This window comes from Myodes glareolus, chromosome 13 (genome assembly GCF_982192425.1).
Source record: "Myodes glareolus chromosome 13, mMyoGla1.1, whole genome shotgun sequence".
NCBI lineage: Eukaryota > Metazoa > Chordata > Mammalia > Rodentia > Cricetidae > Myodes > Myodes glareolus.
Window position 1 is genome coordinate 8,267,351 of NC_142038.1, and position 18,900 is coordinate 8,286,250.

General features: G+C 44.2%; 1 protein-coding gene across 7 annotated transcripts in view; it reads left to right on the top strand.

Annotated features, from left to right (window-relative positions):
* Nucleotides 1–18,900, top strand: part of Atp9b (ATPase phospholipid transporting 9B) — a 218,779-nt gene that overhangs the window by 189,741 nt on the left and 10,138 nt on the right. For 5 of the 7 annotated variants that reach the window (XM_085676363.2, XM_085676368.2, XM_085676362.2 and 2 more), the window contains 11 exons: nucleotides 219–380; nucleotides 1,054–1,146; nucleotides 3,181–3,264; nucleotides 3,970–4,140; nucleotides 7,639–7,737; nucleotides 9,488–9,577; nucleotides 10,285–10,429; nucleotides 10,654–10,718; nucleotides 11,696–11,872; nucleotides 12,053–12,117; nucleotides 14,711–14,819. In XM_085676363.2, the coding sequence (XP_085532489.1) occupies nucleotides 219–380; nucleotides 1,054–1,146; nucleotides 3,181–3,264; nucleotides 3,970–4,140; nucleotides 7,639–7,737; nucleotides 9,488–9,577; nucleotides 10,285–10,429; nucleotides 10,654–10,718; nucleotides 11,696–11,872; nucleotides 12,053–12,117; nucleotides 14,711–14,819 (1,260 nt within the window). The remainder of the gene's footprint in view (nucleotides 1–218; nucleotides 381–1,053; nucleotides 1,147–3,180; nucleotides 3,265–3,969; nucleotides 4,141–7,638; nucleotides 7,738–9,487; nucleotides 9,578–10,284; nucleotides 10,430–10,653; nucleotides 10,719–11,695; nucleotides 11,873–12,052; nucleotides 12,118–14,710; nucleotides 14,820–18,900) is intronic. The other 2 variants (XM_085676364.2, XM_085676366.2) reach the window with 1 other exon arrangement.

The window sequence follows — 18,900 nt, forward strand, 5'->3', positions numbered from 1 at the left end:
AGAATCATCTTTGTGGTGCATAATGGTCTTCTTCTGAACAAAAATTGTCTTGTTCACCTGTTAAAGCGCTGTCCAGAAGTATGTGGGAGAGCATGAAAGTTAGCACACTTTGTTGCCCTGCACTGGTCACGTCTCAGTGGGCTCTCTGCACACCAGGGTGCTGCGTTTCATCGCGTAGTTTTCCCTAACCGGTTCTTCTCACACTCTGACCTCCTCAGGTGGCACTGGTGCGATGGACGGAGAGTGTCGGACTTACCCTGGTCAGTAGGGACCTTACGTCCATGCAGCTGAAGACCCCCAGTGGCCAGGTCTTGACCTACTGCATCCTGCAGATGTTCCCCTTCACCTCCGAGAGCAAGCGTATGGGCATCATTGTCAGAGTATGTCGTGTCTCCCAGCTGTGCGCACACACCAGTTCTTCCCGCCATGGTTTTATAGACCTCCTCAATCAATACAAAACTTCCCCTCAGAAAAGATTTAAGGTCAAATATTTACTCAAATACTATGTGCTTTATTGTTTGTTTTTTTTAAAAAAAAACAAACTCAATTTATGAACTGAGAGGCTGGTATGGCTCCCATTGATAAAGTCATTCTCCTACAATCACTGAAACAGAACAAGATGAGGGCAGTAGTAATATTTTAATTAAAATTGTTTTGTTTTGTCCTCAACATAAATCATATAACATTCCAAAAAACTTAACTGAATGATTTATGAACACAAAGTCATTAATTCATATCTTTATTCTGGTTTCCTTAACCAGTACCAGATTGTATTTTGAAATTTTATTTGCTAAGCAGTAAATTCTTTCACACATGAAACATTAATACTTAAATTGCAGTCCAGATCTGTCTCAAGAATTAAAGTACAGCATCTCGGATGTTTGCTGACTTTGACTTTGACTTCACTGGCTGTAAGTACAGTTTCTGCCAAGAGAGCCCAGGGTACATTGTCTAAGGCCTGCTTCCTCCAGAACCTCTCTTGTAGGCCAGTGGTTATTTACAGGGATCAGTGCGGCCCGGCTCTCTCCTGAGTCCTTTCTTACCCTATTACAGGATGAATCCACAGCAGAAATCACATTCTACATGAAAGGGGCTGATGTCGCAATGTCCACCATTGTCCAGTACAATGATTGGCTAGAAGAGGAGGTAAGCAAGCTGTTCTCATCATTGTACAGAATGTCTTCAGGATGTTTAGTAAGCCAGTAACAGAAAAGCAATGCCCTTTCCACACTTGTACCGTTGGAGTGAATTGTGTCATCACCATTTTAAGCCACCACATGGATAGGTGGCCAGGGATGGTATTTTTTTCCACTAAATTTTCTGAATATTTATAGTTCTTCCAGGTCCATATAAACAAAGGCTAAAACCTTGGTTAGTTATAAAAATTTTTCTTCCTATAGAAATAATTGCCATTTTTGTTTGGTGTATGAAGTATTCAGATACATAAAAGTAGGTCTAAAATGGCATTGGATACATAGCCAATTAGATGTGCACATATATGTATTTTATAACTATTGTAAGGAGATTTTAATTTGTATTTTAATTTAATGCTGATTTGCTCTCTTATAAGAACAGAAAATAAGATCCAAACATAAGCAATTCTATATTATTATTCCTAAATATATTTACAGTTAGCCTCATGAGGTTCTAATGTTTATTGTTAAAGTTGTATATTAATCAGTAATTGGATGTCAAAGTAAAGCTAAGGTTGCTAGGATTATAGCCAGGTCTCTCTCTCCTGTGTATACATTGTTGCAGGTGCCTAGGTCTCTTTTCCACTGTCAGACTGCAGAGATGGTCTGTCAGCACAACAGCCACACCCGATATTCACGATGGTCCTGGCAATATGAATCAATATCTCCTCCAGGGCTCTTTGATTTAATCAGAGACATGAATAAATTAAACTCCCTGAAGACCTAGTAAAATGCCATAAAAATTACTTTTGGTCATAATGACATGCAATTAATTGTAAAATACTTGTTTAATTTATTTAGCTTTATGAGGTCAAATCAATAAATGTCTTGCAACAGACAGATAATGTCAGATTGTTGTTCAGAAAGATAACTTCATTAAAAATCCTATGCACATTTGTTTGTTCAAATTGTATTTTCTTACCATAGATAAATCTCTTGCCTCTTCACTACCAGTGTGTCTGTTCTAGTTCTGGTGTAGGTGAAAGCCTTTCACTGTACCAAGAGCAAAGCAAAAGGTGGTTTAGCAAAGTTCCTGGGCATGTTTACTAATATGCATGTTGATTCGGGTCCCTTAGAGCCTGATTCTGACCTACAGTATGGCCAAGCCCCCTTTGTTGGGAGTCACACTGTTCATTTACAAGCATAGGTGACGTGTCCAGCAGTAGGGCTGGTGCCACTGGAGCAGTTAGATTTTGAAATGAATCACTGGCCACCTTCAGACAAGTGCCTTGAACACAGGCAGCCTGGACCCCAATCTTCCTTCTTTACCTCAGCCTCAGCTAAAACTTTTCTACTTTTAGTAGGAGAAAGCAGTATTCTGTCATAAGTATCATGCACTATAAATAGGATTAGCATCTTATCACACACCTATTGAATTATTTCCATTTCCCATTTATTATGTAAATAAGGTGATGACTCATATGGCCTCCTCTTTCCTTGTCCAGTTAAGAGCTGAGCCCCAAGCCTGGTGCGTAGGGTGCTGACCCTGTGTGATCGGCCCTGTGCATGTCTGTGATGCTGTGTTTGTGCCAGACACCAGTGTGCGACTTTATTCCAGGGATAACGTCGTTCCAGAATCGCCCTGTTGGAGCAATTTCTGTGATGAAGCTGAAGCAGGCAGCTCAATGCTTTGCCCAGAAACACAGCTGCTGTGGTTTTGGGGCCCACCCATCTTAGATTCCTGTCATCTCTCTTCCTCACTTCTCAGTGGGGCAGGTGGGGTCCTCCTGTGGGTGGACACAGTGGTAGAGAACGTGAAGACATCATCCGCATGTTTCCTCTAACTTTCCTGGGCTGTGCCTGTACTTTTCCGCTCAGCTTTGCTGTGCTCTGTGGGCCCTTGAGGCTGCCATGCTTCCATGCAGTGGACGTGCAGGGAAGTGAGAACAAGGCGCAGCACTGCTGAAGAGTGGCCTTGATGCCTGAGGCCTGATTGCTGTCAGCTCAGGTACCTAGGAGCCACAAATAAGAGCTCCTTTTCTTGCAGTGTGGAAACATGGCACGTGAGGGGCTGCGGACCCTTGTGGTGGCGAAGAGGACTCTGACAGAAGAGCAGTACCAGGACTTTGAAGTGAGTTATGCAGTCATTGTCTCTCAAGCCTCCTCCTTCTTATGAGAACTTTGTCATGTCCCCGCGGTGCAGCCTTCCTGTGCAGTCTGTGTCTGAAGTGTGGGCACACAGGCTGCATAGAGACTGGGGGACTTGCAGTGTCCACAAAGGCCAGCAGTTCCATCAGCAAAAGCTGAGTGTGTCTCGGAAGTGCTTCAGACCTTGAAGCTGTCTGGATTCTAGAATATTTACGTAGATGGCAGGTTAAGTTATCCAAATCCCCTAAATCCAAAATGCTCTCCAGAATCTGAAACTTTGTTTAACGTGATGTCATTGCTCAAGATGTATCTGATTTTTGATTATTTCAGGTTTCCATATTAGGGAAAGTTCAACTAGAGTTAAATTTTCTTTCTTTCTTTCCTTTTTATTTTTGAAGCTGAGGGCCAAACCCAGGGCTTTGCGCTTGCTAGGCAAGTGCTCTACCACTGAGCTAAATCCCCAACCCCAGAGTTAATAAATTTTCATGTAGTAGATACTTGGAGTGCTTAAACATAGCACTTATACAGCATATTACCTCTGACCCCAAGAGCGCATTCACTCCACACAGAGAGCATTTACACACATGTTCACCTGTCCCCTGTGCCCTCAGAGCTGATACAGTACAACCGTGTGAGTCATACACATGAAGTGTGGGCATGGTTGTGTACCTGTTCCTTCTGTCCTCAGAGCCGATACAGTCAAGCCAAACTGAGCATCCATGACCGGACCCTGAAAGTCGCTGCAGTGGTGGAAAGCCTGGAGAGGGAGATGGAGCTCTTGTGCCTCACTGGGGTGGAGGACCAGCTGCAAGCTGATGTGCGGCCGACTCTTGAGATGCTGCGGAATGCGGGGATCAAGGTACAGCCTGCATCCTCTGGCTGCCAAAACTGCTCTCTTACTGAATCAAAGTCACTTTTCCCTTGAAATACTGTCCTGGGGTGCTCTGTGTCCTGGGGTGCTCTGTGTCCTGGGGTGCTCTGTGGGACGACAGCTCAGTCCTCATTATCTTGGTTGTCTCGCTCTGGAAGTCTCCACAGTACCCTCCTCCAGACTTCTCTTTCCACACTCGAGACAGCGTAACCTTCCTCAAACAGGGCTCTGAACCTGTCCCTCCCCATGGCACATGAGGATAGTCTGAGAAGGGCTACCAGCTTCCCACTTCCCTTGCTGACTATTTTCTCACTTGTACGTCATCAAAATCCTGCACCATCAGAGCAGAACAGAAACCTTCATGGAGTAGTGGCTGCTTAATCCAATAAGCACCTGTGGTCCTGGATGTGTCCAGGTGTCCATAGTATATTGTACGCAGACTAGTTAGGGACAAGTTTTGTGCAGGAGAAGCCCAGCTTCAGGTAGGCTTTGGTTTCACTTGCTGCTCTAGAGCTGGGGTAGACAGAAACCAGTTGTTAGGGAGGGTCATTCACAGGCTATTCTCTGTCCGGCTAGCTATGCTTCTGAAGCAGCGTGTATCCATTGCCACAGAGGTAGGAGGAGGGGCTACCGCTACAAGCTGCTCTTGCACTTTGGCCCAGCCACAGGTAGCCTTCCTGCAGGAACATGCAAAAATGCTGATTCAGGCGCAGAAGTGCTTTTCTCCCTGCAATGCTTGACATCACACATGAGCTCTTTCCTGGCGCCTTGTGGCCATCACATTACTCTCTGGAGACTGCCTTCTCTCCCGGGACCTCCCCTTGCCCACACAGTGCTTTCCAGCTGCTCCGTTGTGCAAATTGGCAGTTGGAACACAGTGTTTGCAGGAATCCAGCTGACATTCCTATCATCAGTTGTCAGGGTCAGTCCCTTTCCCAGTGGACTTGGTTTCCAGGGTGACATTTTCCCTGGGGACATTCTCCTGGCCAGCTGTGCCACAGTCCTCTTCCTCATTCATCTCTTTATGTCTAAATCTAGCATTTACAGTAGAAGGTTTGGTTTGGGGATGCTGCTTTCTTAAGGTTAGGGGTTAGAAATGGCTGAATGTTTTAAGTAACCTATGATCTATTTTCTGACTGTGCATGTTAGATTATCAGTATTAAGGTAGTGAAGTTCCTTGGTACAGAACTTCAGGTATTTGTAGTATTGGTGCTGTAGTGCATATGATTGTAGGCCTTGCCCTCTTAGCTCTTCTCCATGTGCCTCCCGACTAGACTGCTGTGAAGACAGGAATGTAGTGTTTATCAATCATCTCTCAGTCTGTTTCCTGATGACAGGTCGCTCAGCAGTGGCAGTGCACACTGTGGTTTGTTAAAGTAGTGTTTCCTAGTCGTAGGTGCAGTGAAAATAATGAGAGTATGCTGATTAAACAGAACAGCCACAGCTGATTGGACCAGTGGAGGAGGACATGTGCCATGCACGTTTTCCTGTTTCCTGCACCCACCAATGTATCTTTCCACATGATAAATACAACCTGACGACACTGATGATGAAGTTAGTGACACGAGGACTTGCTGCCCTGCGTAAGCGCCCTGATCACTTCACTCCTTCACAGTCGGGCTTTTAAATCCTTTCCACGTGTGAGCCCACTTTGCCTAAGAGACAATGTTTACATGACCCTAAATATATACAGAATCAACTCACAAATCAACAGTTACTGATTATAAATCATAAATTTATTTTAAAACAGTTCATTATGTGATTTTGCCATCCATTAAAGACAAAAGCCAATTTACATACTAATGAAATCAATGTTCCTTTTATTTTACTGTCAAGAATTAAATCTTGACTGCATATCTGATACAGCAGTATGTGTAGGGTATCTTCAGCTGTTCTCAGAGTTGACCGTTATTTAATTTTACAGTCATGAATGCCATTTTGCATAAATATATAGTGAAGGGGCAGCAGAGGTTTGTTCAGAACCACTTCAGAAATTAGGAATTCTGTCCCAATTCCGATCCAGAATTGGTTGAACAAACTCACATCAGCAACTCAAACTGCAATTTTTAAAATTAAAAATTCTCACACAATACAACCCAGACCTTTCCATTTTGAGGAGTGACAGCCTTAAAACATTAGCAGCCTTTGTTTTCACAGTTAAACTGTTCTGTTTGGGGAACAGAAAAAAAAGTTTGTACAGTGAGCTGCTGCAGCCATAGCACTCACAGTCTGCTGTCTGAGCCGCAGCATTTCAGCCTGGGCTGAGCGTGTGTTGTGTGACTCTTCATACATTCGCTTTTAAATTGTTTTGTCATTGCATGTTCAGAAACCTTTTTATTGCCATTTTTTACAGCCATCCTCGCAAGTAGTTATCGGGCTGTGCGTGTGTGTGCAGCGTTAATGTGGGGGCAGCACTTTGATATAAGTGCATTTGGTTTGTCTGTGAGCCCACTGTCCCGTGTGAACATCACCTCCCAGCTGAAGGTCTGTGTCATCTGCTGGCTCTGTGCACTCCTCTCCCGTCTTCAGGCTCCTGCCTCAGCCTCACCTGTCCATCTGCGCACCACTCCAACTTGTTCTCCTGAAACAAATCAGGACTCTTTTATTGTGGTGCAAACACACAACCATAGTTGCCTGTTAGCCACTTGTGGCAGCTTTCTCGGACCACCAGCCCTGGAAATCACAGCACTAAGACTAGTTATTAGTTATGAATGCTCGGCCTTATCTTACGCTTGTCCCACTAGCTCTTAGAACTTAATTTAACCTGTTTCTCTCCATCTACATTTTGCCTTAGGGAATCTTACCTTCTTTCATTCTGTATGTCCTGCTTTTCCTGCTTTTTCTGTGTCTGTTTGGCTGGCAGCTGCCTGGCTGGCTAGCCCTGGGAATCTCACTCTTTCTCCCTCATTCTCTTCTCTCTTGAGCATAGATTCCTCCTCCTAATTATTCTCTAAATACCTGCCCTGCCTGTCCCTCCTCTGCATAGCTGTTGGCTGTTCAGCTCTTTATTAGATCAATCAGGTGCCTTAGGCAGGCAAAGCAACACATCTTTATATAGTTAAAGTAATAGTCCACAATAGTGAGTACACAGTTTGAGTTCATGAAATAAACTCAGTGTTCTGCAGCCGTTGCTGTTCTCATCTCTAACTCTCCATCTCCCCAGCCTGAAACTTCCCCACTTAAGCTCTCACTCCTCGCCCTATGAGTATGCCTTCTCTGGACTCCTCGTGTGTGGAGGGCTGTACAACATTTGCCCTCTGTATCTACTGATGTCATTCAGCAAAGCCTCCTCGAGGACTCTGTCAGAACTTTCTCCATTTGAAGGATCAGCGAGGTGACCACATTTCATTTCTCCATTCAACTCAGTATGTTATTGGCTTGCTTCTCCTCAGCCCTGTGTGAGAATCCTGAGTGTTGGGCAGAGACACACACTTTACAAAAGTAGAATCATACCACTGAAGTTCACAAGCTGTGATTATTTTCTAGATTTGGATGCTGACAGGTGATAAACTGGAGACAGCTACTTGCATTGCCAAAAGCTCACACTTGGTGTCCAGAACTCAAGACATTCATGTTTTCAGGCCAGTAAGTACATTTCTAAGTCACTTTGAATTGTTAAATGGGTTTTGTTCATTTCTTTGTTTTTGTTTTGAGGGGATTTTGGTTTGGTTTGGTTTAGGGTTCCCCCCACTTCCCCGAGACAAGGTGTATAGCTCTGACTGTCCTGAAACTTTTTCTGTAGTCCAGGCTGACCTTGAAATCAGAGATCCACCTGCCTCTGCTTCCCAAGGGCTGGGATTAAAAATGTGTGTTGTCATGCCCACCTAAATTGTTGTGTTTATCTTACAGCTAAAATGTGTATACAGTGATTGCTAAATATCTTTTAAAAATCAGCATTGGAGATGTTTTCTTATTCTATAAACACATGTTGAGTGATTTTGTGATGCATTTTGATGGTAAACAAGCTGCAAGTTGAAAAGCATTTTTTCTATGCATTTCATATTGTTGTTGCTTCCTATTTTAAGTAGGCATACTATAGTCATTTCTACTCAAAGCTTATAATAGACTGTGTGTTGCTTTTAAACATATGTGGTCCTTACTAGCTCTGCCGTTGGCGCAGAGGTGCTCCTAGGAGACAGGTGCAGATAGAACTGGAAGCGCTGGCCTGCTGCCATTCCAGATCGAAAGGTCTTCTGTAACTAGTGCAAGGAAAGTGATGGAGGGAGCTCAGTTTGTGTGTTTACTGTACTCACTGGTTATGATGAGTTTAATTCAAACAAGAAATAGAAGAGCCTTGGGTCATGATTGATGGTGAGCAAGCAGACACCATGTGGCAGTGGCTGTCTGAATAAAGTGCTCGCACCTACAGAAATAATTATTTCAGTATCATTTACATGTAAATGTATTTTATTTTGAAACATCAGAATCTCAAATTATGCCCTGCAGACTACTATTTGCAATTAAATTATTAATGCTTCTGATAAAACTTTCGATCAATTTTTGTTGGCTTTTAGAGTTATGGCAGCACAAATTAAAAATTTCACAGTAAACCTTAGACTTAGAGACGAGGTGGAGATTAAGTTGGAGCATGTGAAACTTCTAATGTATTTCACTCCTCTGTCTTTTTTTTTATGCCTCTAAAATCTTCACAGAAAGCATGTGCAAAGCCAGTGCCCTTAATTCCTGGCATATTTTCATTCTAAAATTAATATTTCAAGATTATGGATTAATTTTACCCTTTTAGACTCCTTACCTCTGTATATAGTAAGTAAAAATGGATGAGATGAGTTAAAACTCATGGCAAAAATGATAGAAGTAACTTCATGAAGTTATTTTGCATTATTCCACATATTATAGAGCAATGTGTTTAAATAAAACCCCAGTCTATACAACTACATTTCTTACCTGGTGTGTGAGAAAGGGGAAGTCAACCTCCTTCTGGTATTCTGACTTACACTTTTCTAGGGCTGTTTGTGATGTGTAAGCCAGCGATCTTCAACTCTGCTCACAATACCCACATCTACACCGCCACCAGTTTAATAAATCATCTTCTAGACAGTGCTAGAAAATCCTTGACATTGCATTCTTATAAGAATGTTTTTATACCAACAATAGCCCTCGCTTGCCTTCATGACCATAAACCAGAAAACAGCCCTGTGACGAGGCAGGCACATAATCTGTAAGGACCTTGTCACAGGACTTCTGTTCTTAGGGGAAGCACCTTTCAGTTCTAAATACAGTATCTAAAGGATCCTACTGTGAATCCCTGAAAATGTCTTACTGCTTTATTGCCTGCATTTTTAATTCATGCTGCTTTTTTTTTCCTTCAATGAAGGTGACCAATCGGGGAGAAGCCCATTTGGAGCTGAATGCCTTCAGAAGGAAGCACGACTGTGCTCTGGTCATATCCGGGGACTCTCTGGAGGTGAGCATGGGTGTGGGCACGTGTGCTCTGGTCATATCCGGGGACTCTCTGGAGGTGAGCATGGGTGTGGGCACGTGTGCTCTGGTCATATCCGGGGACTCTCTGGAGGTGAGCATGGGTGTGGGCACGTGTGCTCTGGTCATATCCGGGGACTCTCTGGAGGTGAGCATGGGTGTGGGCACGTGTGCTCTGGTCATATCTGGGGACTCTCTGGAGGTGAGCATGGGTGTGGGCACGTGTGCGTCTGTCTCCTGTGCTAACCGTGTACTACCTGTGTATCTCTGACTCCAGAGGTCGGACTAGTCTATAACAGTGTATGTCTTGCTTCTGAAATAGAACTTGTCAGTAGTGTACTGTGTTCTTTCTCTCTATCCATCTGTCTAAGACTGACAGAGAAGAACACACATGTTTTTGACATATTAGCCTGGCAACTCTTCAGAATGCTCTATGGTCACTGACCTTTGCCTCTACCTGAGATACTCTCCACCCACAATACAGTACATTTAGGAGATCTTGTACTCTTCCTGCTAGGGGTCTGGCCACCCCTTGCCCATCTCTGTACCTTGCCCTCCTGCAACAAAAGGTGGTCTGGAGGGCATAGTCACAGACCCAAAAATGCAAGTATACTTACTTGAGGAAGTCTAAGGCTTCCCCACAAGTCTACTTACCTGCTGCTTGAACCCAGTAGTCACAGCACTGTCTCCCAGGTCTGCCTGAGGTACTACGAGCATGAACTTGTGGAGCTGGCCTGCCAGTGCCCTGCTGTGGTCTGCTGCCGCTGTTCACCCACCCAGAAGGCACACATCGTGACCCTGCTGCGTCAGCATACCAGAAAGCGCACCTGTGCCATTGGTGAGCGCACCACCTTCAGTCATGCCTTGGGTGGGTGGTAGGATAGTGTGCCACCTTCCTGTCAACAGTGAAATGTGACAACCACCTTTTTAACATTTACAGGCAAAATTGTGTTGTCTCTAAAACTGACTTCATCTACATTATATTTATACTACCAGTAGTATAAAAACAAGCATATAATGGAAAGATGATTTATTTAAACTTCAACTCTTGGTGCTTCCCAGGTGATGGAGGAAATGATGTGAGCATGATCCAGGCAGCTGACTGTGGGATTGGGATTGAAGGGAAGGTAGGTGTGTGCTTTCATCACACATACAGCACATATGCTCCCTCATCAGTTGACCTGTTCATGCCAGCCCCATCCCAGGAGAGAGGTTAGCAGTTGGTCCATCCTTTTGGTCTTCAGGCCCAGGCATAGATTGTTGGCAAACACAGGAAACTAGCATCCTTCACCATCCTTCTTTTGCTGGGAGTGTCCTTAGGACTCTCTGAGGTCCTCTGTGCTCATGACCCCAGTCCAGTGTCACTGATTCTTCTCACACCTTCCTTGGGCCTTGCCCAGCACCTCAGCTCCTTCCCCTGCTCCACATGGTCCATTCTGTGCAGGTAACCCTTCCTCTTGCCTACTCAGCCAGGGTTGAGGTTTGAGTTTGTGTAGTCGCCCAAATATAAACACACAACAAGAACTAGAAAATTTGCACAACTTGATTTTGTCTTTTTCTCTTTTCAGGGGGAGGGGAGTTGGTTTCTCAAGACAGGGTTTCTCTGTAGCTTTAGAGCCTGCCCTGGAACTCATTCTGTAGACCAGGCTGGCCTCAAACACACAAAGATCCTCCTGCCTCTGACTCCCAAGTGCTGAGTGAGATTAAAGGCGTGCACTACCACTGCCCTGCTGATTTTGGCTTTTTCTTTGACTGCTCTGTTCTACTCTCCTTTGTGGTAGTTTTGAAAAATCAGAGGTAGGTTGTTTTTACAAATGTGAGGAACAGAGGTTTGGAGAATTGTCTTGGAGAGGCCTGGGACCACGTGATGAGGTAGGGCATCCCCATAGCCAGTGCTACCCCTTCCCATCCTACTGTCTGTGTTGCTGATAGATCAACGCCCCTCCTTCTTCTGAGCAGCAGCTGATACCTGTGTGGATGCACAGGTTCTAGTGCGGGCTCCTCTGTTCCACACTGTCCAGTGCCCTGCCCCGGGTTCTCTTTAACCCAGATGAGCTCTAAAACTCGGCTTTGAGTGCAGTTCTCAGTATGTGCTGTTTCTCAGAGGTTCCTTGTGGTTCTTCAGGAGGGGAAGCAGGCTTCACTGGCAGCGGACTTCTCCATCACACAGTTCAGACACATCGGCAGGCTGCTCATGGTGCATGGGCGGAACAGCTACAAGAGGTCTGCAGCACTCGGCCAGTTTGTCATGCACCGGGGCCTCATCATCTCCACCATGCAGGTAGCAAGCCTCTGCCAGCATGCCACAGCAGGCAGGGCCTTCTTTGAGGGCTGTGCTATTGTCATGGGAGGTGACCATGGTATCTGTTATGTGTCATTGCATTGTAATGACATCCCTGTGTGGATGTGGTGTGAGTGTGACCACAGCAGCTGTGTCTAACTTGCAATATCTTCTCTTAAGGCCGTGTTCTCCTCAGTCTTCTACTTTGCATCCGTCCCGCTGTACCAGGGATTCCTCATGGTCGGGTAAGTGAAATGGATGCTCTTGGTGCCGCTCAGCTTCGTGGATGTGAGAACTTTTATTTGCTGTTTGGAAGAAGACATGTGAGTGATCCTCACGCTGTTCTGAGTAACTGACTAACTGCCATAAAATCTTACGTTGAGTTTGAGGAAATTTGAAAACACCTGGACACTTGAGCTTTTTAAGATGCTGCTAAGTTTCTCACTAGATTTTGTTTTCTTGGGAAAACCATAATTTGTGTCAGGAACGATGGCAGATCTGAGGTTTTATAAAAGGGCCCCATAGCATAATGAGAGGGGCAGAACCAAGGGGTGGGTACGTGTCAGCACTGCCATCAGCAGGGGTTGAAGCAAGCAGGCCACAGCTGCAGGCCTCCTGAGCCTGCCCTGTCCCAGTGAGGATATGACTGTACCATGAAGGGCACAGGACCAGCCACTAGCCAGGAATCAGGGCCTAGAAAACATGGGGTGTCTTCTTAGCTTTGGGAGAGAAGTAACTAGTCTGTCCCTAGGAGCAACAAAACTGCCTTTCCAGACAGCCGCTGAGAGATGATAGCAAGTGCTTCAGAAGTGTAGTGTACCACAGGATGTTGCCCACCACGTCTGAAAAGGAAGACTCCAAGTAAACAAACGGTGTTTCTGTCGTCCTCTCCTCAGTTGTTAGACCTAGAGACCATACATAGAAATGTGACTGGCAGTGACCACAGGTAAACGCTGTCCCTTGCCACTTTGTCTGTGCCCATCGAGACTCATCATTCACGTCAAACCAGGACTCCATCTTATAACCAGAAAGGACATTTTGGAGCCGTGACCTTGATGTCGCCCCAAGAGGTGGCTGTCCTCCTGACATCCCTGTTTGGCATGTGAGGACAATGAGAAACAGGAGATTCAGGACCATGGTGGCTCAGACTGGAAAGGATTGGCTTGGGTGCCACCCTCCTCTACACCACACACCAGCACCTTTCTCCACAGTGCTCAGCTGCCCTCCTGGCTGGTAGAGGGCAGACAAAGCAAGTTCTCTTACTTACAAGTTGATATGAGTGTGTCCTAAGTGCACAGGACAGCTCCCAGAACTCCTAGTAACTTTAGCTAGAATCGGGCTTGAGGTCCTGTGAGTCACTGTCCTCTGTCAGTGTCTGCTCTCTGTGGTTGAATGCAGTGTCCTCTCTAGACTTCTTCCTTCTTACACCTCACTGCATCATCAAAGCAGAAGTGCCTGTGGCTTTGCCACCACAGCAGCATGTCTTTCCCTCAGCACAGCCTCCCTCTGTCAAGACTCTCTACATCCTGTTGGGCCCACCCAGAGTCCATGGTAGTGTCTAATGGATAAATCCTTAGCTTAACTGTGAAGTGCCTGCACACTAGTGCTGACAAGGAGAGTGGGTCTCTGGGAAGCCAATGTGTTTCTGACCACATTGTAGAATCATGAAGAAAAGGAAGGCCTCACATCTCAGACCCAGACGTGTTTGCTGCCTCTCACCATCACTTGGCTGTGGCCTTGGGAAATGTGCATAATCCCCTGAGCTGGTTTGACCCAACAGGAAGTTATTGTGAGGAGCTCCAAATAGTACTGTATAGACAGGCTGCTTGTAAGTGCCAGGCACAGAGCGCAACACATCATAGGCAAGCCAAAGAAGCTAAATTAAATAGGCCTCTGCTCTGGGACTAGAACCAGACCAAAGAAGTGACAGGCAATCTGCACAAAAATTGGGACAAGCTGAGCATGATGGTACATGTCTATAAATAATCCCAGCACTTATGAGGCCATTTTGGGTCTGTAGTGAGTTCCATTCCAGCCTGGCTACAGAGTAAGACCCTGTGTCAGGAAGAGGGCAGTGGATGTTTTTACCAGTTTTATTTTGTGATTATCCCAAATTGGGAATAACCAAGATATATTTACACAAATGAGCAACTGGCTCAACGAGTGTGTCTTGTCCCCAATTGTAAGGAAGGCACTGTGCACAGCCATAGATCTCCAGGGCATGGCACAGAGTCTGGAAAACCATCCCTAAACTTGCCTTCCTTCTATGTCTCCACAGTAGCCCTCACGTGACAGAGAGAATGGTTTAAGTACAGGCCTGAGGGCTAAGTGCAGTTGACGAGACATGAGCATGCCAGTGGGCTGGGTGTTGTCAGTCAGGTCTGCTCTCCAGTACTGTGAAGAGAGTTGAGATAGTAGGTGGATGCAAGGGTCATTCAGAGTTTAATGAGGAGACTAGATCTGTGTAATCCTAGCTCTCTCAGGAGGCTGAGGCAGGAGGATCCCAAGTTCAAGGCCTCCCTAGGCTTCCTAAGAAGTTTCAGTTTATTCTTGCCTGTGAGAATCCTGTCTCAAAAAATAAAAGTTAATAAGAAAACTCTTACGTTAAATGGATGCCTTTCTCTGTAAGTCTGTGATTTATATGACAACCCTGTGCTGGGCTCGGGAACCAGGCTCAGGAGGAATCTAAATTGGTGCCACCTTGGGGGTTTAGGTTTGTTTTTATAAGATTTCATTTTCTGGGTTTTGAGACTGACCTACCTCTGAATCTAGAAAGGCTGTCACAGTTGTGTCACAGACGTTCGCTAGGCTGACTCCTGTGGTCTTCTGCTTTTCTAGGTACGCAACTATCTACACTATGTTCCCAGTGTTCTCCTTAGTGTTGGACCAAGATGTGAAGCCAGAAATGGCAATTCTCTACCCAGAGCTATACAAGGACCTCACCAAGGTGAGACCCCAGTGCCAGTCTCATCTAGTGAGAACACACCAGCGCTGGCCTTTGTGTATTCCAGCAAATAGAGACGGTCTCTGTCCTGGATAGCATAAGAAATGTATGGCGTGTAGGAAACATTAGAAAACATTTTGAAGTATTGTTTTTAGAATACAATTTTCAACTCTCTGTAATAGTCATGTGATGTTGCACATAAGATTTTAGTGAGTGTTCTGAACCATTTGTGAGCTTTCGTGAATTTAGCAAAGACATCCAAACCTGTGCCTTGAGTCTTCCAAAGGACCCTCTGTAGCTGTGTCTCAGCCTGCCTAGCACTGTCCCCCCCTATGTGAGAGGCCGGCCTCCTTTACTCGGTGCAGAATGCAGCCCTCTCCAGCTGCAGATCTCTAGAGTCCGTGACTCAGGGTGTCCTGTGCATTCCTGGGTCTTTAGTTGTGAGTTTCAGAATTGCGCCTTGAAAGTGGTTCATGCATGTCTCTGTCCTGGAGCCATACGCTGTCCTGTGGAGATCGTGCAGAGTGTAGTCTGACCTGCAAAGACTAAAGCTGCCATGGTTAAGAGGCCCCACTCCGCTGGGAACAGCACTCCTAAGAATGAACTGTTCCTAAGGAGGCTTGAAGTTGGCCATGTGTTACATCAAAGCTAAAACCCAAGAGGACAAGAATAGAGGAATAGCTGAGCCCTGCACATACAAATTCTTATAAATTCAGGGTTTTCTACATGGCTAGCTTTTCCTAAACCAGAAAACAACTCCAATTTAAGGCAGTATCCATATGATATAGTGAAGAAGGAATTAGATTGGGTGTTCAAAGAATTAGTGGCTAGCCCAACTGACCATTAGCAGATTAGGATGTAGCCTAGCTAACTGCTAACTAATGGCCTAGACTGTAGTCCAGCTGACTTCCAGCCAACTCACTAGACTGTAGTCTAGTTGATAGCTAACTAACAGACTAGACTATATGTAGTTCAGCTAAACATCACCTCACCAGATAGGTGTTGGGTAAAGTCACCTTACTTTAGTGGTTTAATGGTATTATTATAAGGACCAAATTTATAAAACTTAAAGCCTCTTAAAAGAGCTATAAAGTATCCATGTAATTCTGTTTTGGGGTTAAATAAATCTTCATCTTTATAGCATAAAATAACATAAACATCAACTGTTGTCGTGATGATAATGTAGTTGTAGCTACCATAAGAGATTTCCCAAATTTATACATATTACAACTATAAAAGGAACACAGTGAGTCTAAAATTCTAAAATGAGACTAGGATCAGAATATGGCTGTAGGAACAAAAACTGTAGGAATTTATTGCAAATGGTTAGTTTTAGCAGTTTGCTCATTTGCTTATCTTCAGATATTCTGCAAATGTTTGATTAACAAGAGAAAGGCAGAAACCAGCTTTTGATACAACTTTAGACACCCCACCCCCTAACCCCACCCCTTCTTACATCTAGGAAGTCTGCATCCCTTAGAGTTGGACACTGTAGGTCGTGTTGTTCAGCTATGGTGCTCACTAGGACACTGTAGGTCATGTTGCTCAGCTATGGTGCTCACTAGGACACTGTAGGTCGTGTTGCTCAGCTATGGTGCTCACTAGGACACTGTAGGTCGTGTTGCTCAGCTATGGTGCTCACTAGGACACTGTAGGTCGTGTTGCTCAGCTATGGTGCTCACTAGGACACTGTAGGTCGTGTTGCTCAGCTATGACACACTGGCAGGTTTAGGATTCTCAATGGCAACAGTGAAGTAATGGACAAGCACAGTCTTCCATGGGCATTAGAGGAAACATGTCTTTTACCACTTATAGCAATTTAGGCCTTGTAAGGATCCACTAGCATCATTACAGGCACCTAAATTATCTAGTAAAAAAAAAACTGTGGATAAGGTCACAAGTGTCTAAGTAGCTCATTGTCTCTATATATTCATCATGAGTTCTCACCATATAAACTCGAGGAGTTTATTGTGCAGTCTGAACTGGGTTGTATTTCACCCGGGTTAAGTCTCCATTTTTGTAAAGAATTTAGAATGTCTCAACATCCCAGAATGATCCCTGAATTATTTTAACAATTCAGCTTGCCATTTTCTCTAAGTTCTCTTTTTCTGTGATCCAGAAAGCTGTAGTTTTTATCTTTGTAGTATCTAGTATATTACATATCTGGTATACTTCAAATCCTTCAAAAACAAAATCATAGTAAGTGGATTAAGTTGAACTCTCTGTCTTAATCAGAAGAGCCATTTTGAAGCTTTTCATTTCTTCTGAACACTTTGGCAAGACACCCACATGACCGCTCTTTCCATCCCTTAATAATCATGGAACCAGAGATGGGCACCATGTGCCCATGTAAGAGGCGCCTGCTATAACTGAAAGACATGCGGTATAGTCCCTGCTTCTGATGAGCCTACATTTTAGCAGCAGAAAAAAGAAAAGAAAAGAAAAGAAAAGAAAAACATACATATTTTGTGGTAAATGCCAGGGTGGTAACAGAGGACAGCAGCATGAAATAAGCATTTCTAACAGTTGCCCACTGCTGATTTATCCAGATATTTTCAGTTGCTCATCCAAAGTCAAAGCAACCAAAGGAGATACTGTGTTCTTTGCAACAAATACTCTGTGACTTAGTCGCCCTTCTGTTGTCATGAAGAGACACCATGACCAAGGCAACTTATTAAAGGCAGCATTTAATTGGGGGCTCACTTACAGTTTAGAGGGACAGTCCATGACCAGCATGGCAGGGAGCATGGCAGCAAGTGAGCAGACATGGCGTTAGAACAGTAGCTGGGAGCCCACACATGATCCACAAGTAAGAGGCAGAGAGTGAGAGTCTGGGCCTGGCATGGGTTTTTTAAATCTCAAAGCCCACCCCAGGTGACAGATTTTTTTCCCCCAACAAGGCCACATCTCCTAATTGTTCACAAAACTGCTTCACTAACTAGGGATCAAGCATTCAAATTAGAATCTTTGGGACTATTCTATTTCAAACCAGCACACACTGTTTCTATATGTACTGCTAACTAGCTGTTTTAGTCAAGGGTATAAACAGTGCAGGCATTCCAGATCCACGGAACTGTTCTAATCAGATCTGCTAAGTGTGGGCCTAAACATCTGTTTCTAAGTCTAAACCGTACTTGCCCCTTTTTATATGTCACCAGGTGTGGTTTAGGCCTTGGCAATAGAGATGGCGATAGTATCTGTCTGTTCACTAAATGGTTGTTGAATGAATGAGAGAGTAAAGCAGTCACCTACGTGAAGGGACACCATTTCCTTCATTTTCAAAAAATACCAGTTTGCTTTCCATACAGAAAAGAATGTATTTGTAACTGAAATATTTCTTGTTCTTTTGAAATCCAGTTGTGCTCTGAACTACTAAACATTGCTTCTCTTGAGTTCACTCAGTCTCCACAGGAAATTGATGTGCCCGGTGCCTCCCCAGCCCTGCAAGTTCCACCATGTCCTAGGTGGACACACTCTTAGAGAGCTAGAAGTGAATCTGAGAAGAGGCTACTGAGGGGATTCAGTCAGCTGAGGCAGTCCATACTTGAGGTGTCTCTGCTTGGCTGTTTTACATCATTGATTAATAGCAGAAATAATTGTTTTTTAAACAGTTGTAAGGAATTGCAAATGGCCTTTCATAAGAACCCTGCAGCTGTCTACCGTTTCTTCTTTCCTGTAGAATATTCTCAAAATGATTCTATCTTTTAAAAATGTGTATATGTGTCCTTGTATAATTTTTAAAGTAATGCTGAATAAAATCAAAAATTAAAGGCACAGAATTTTACAAAGAAAAAAAAATTTTTTAGGTGCCATAAAATTATGTTGACATTTCAGAAAAAAAAGATAAAAATATGTGACTCTAATTCTAATATACTAACAATAGTTAGACCAAAAATTAATATCGTTTTATTAATATAAACAGAGTACTTAAACATTACTGATAAAATATGCAAAACACATGCATAGGAACTATGACACACCTCTGAAAGATTTTTAAGATGCAAAGGGGTATGCTATAGAGCAGTATAATTCATAACTTCATTCTAAGGCCTGATCACCCACAAATAAGTTGCCTGTCACCCTG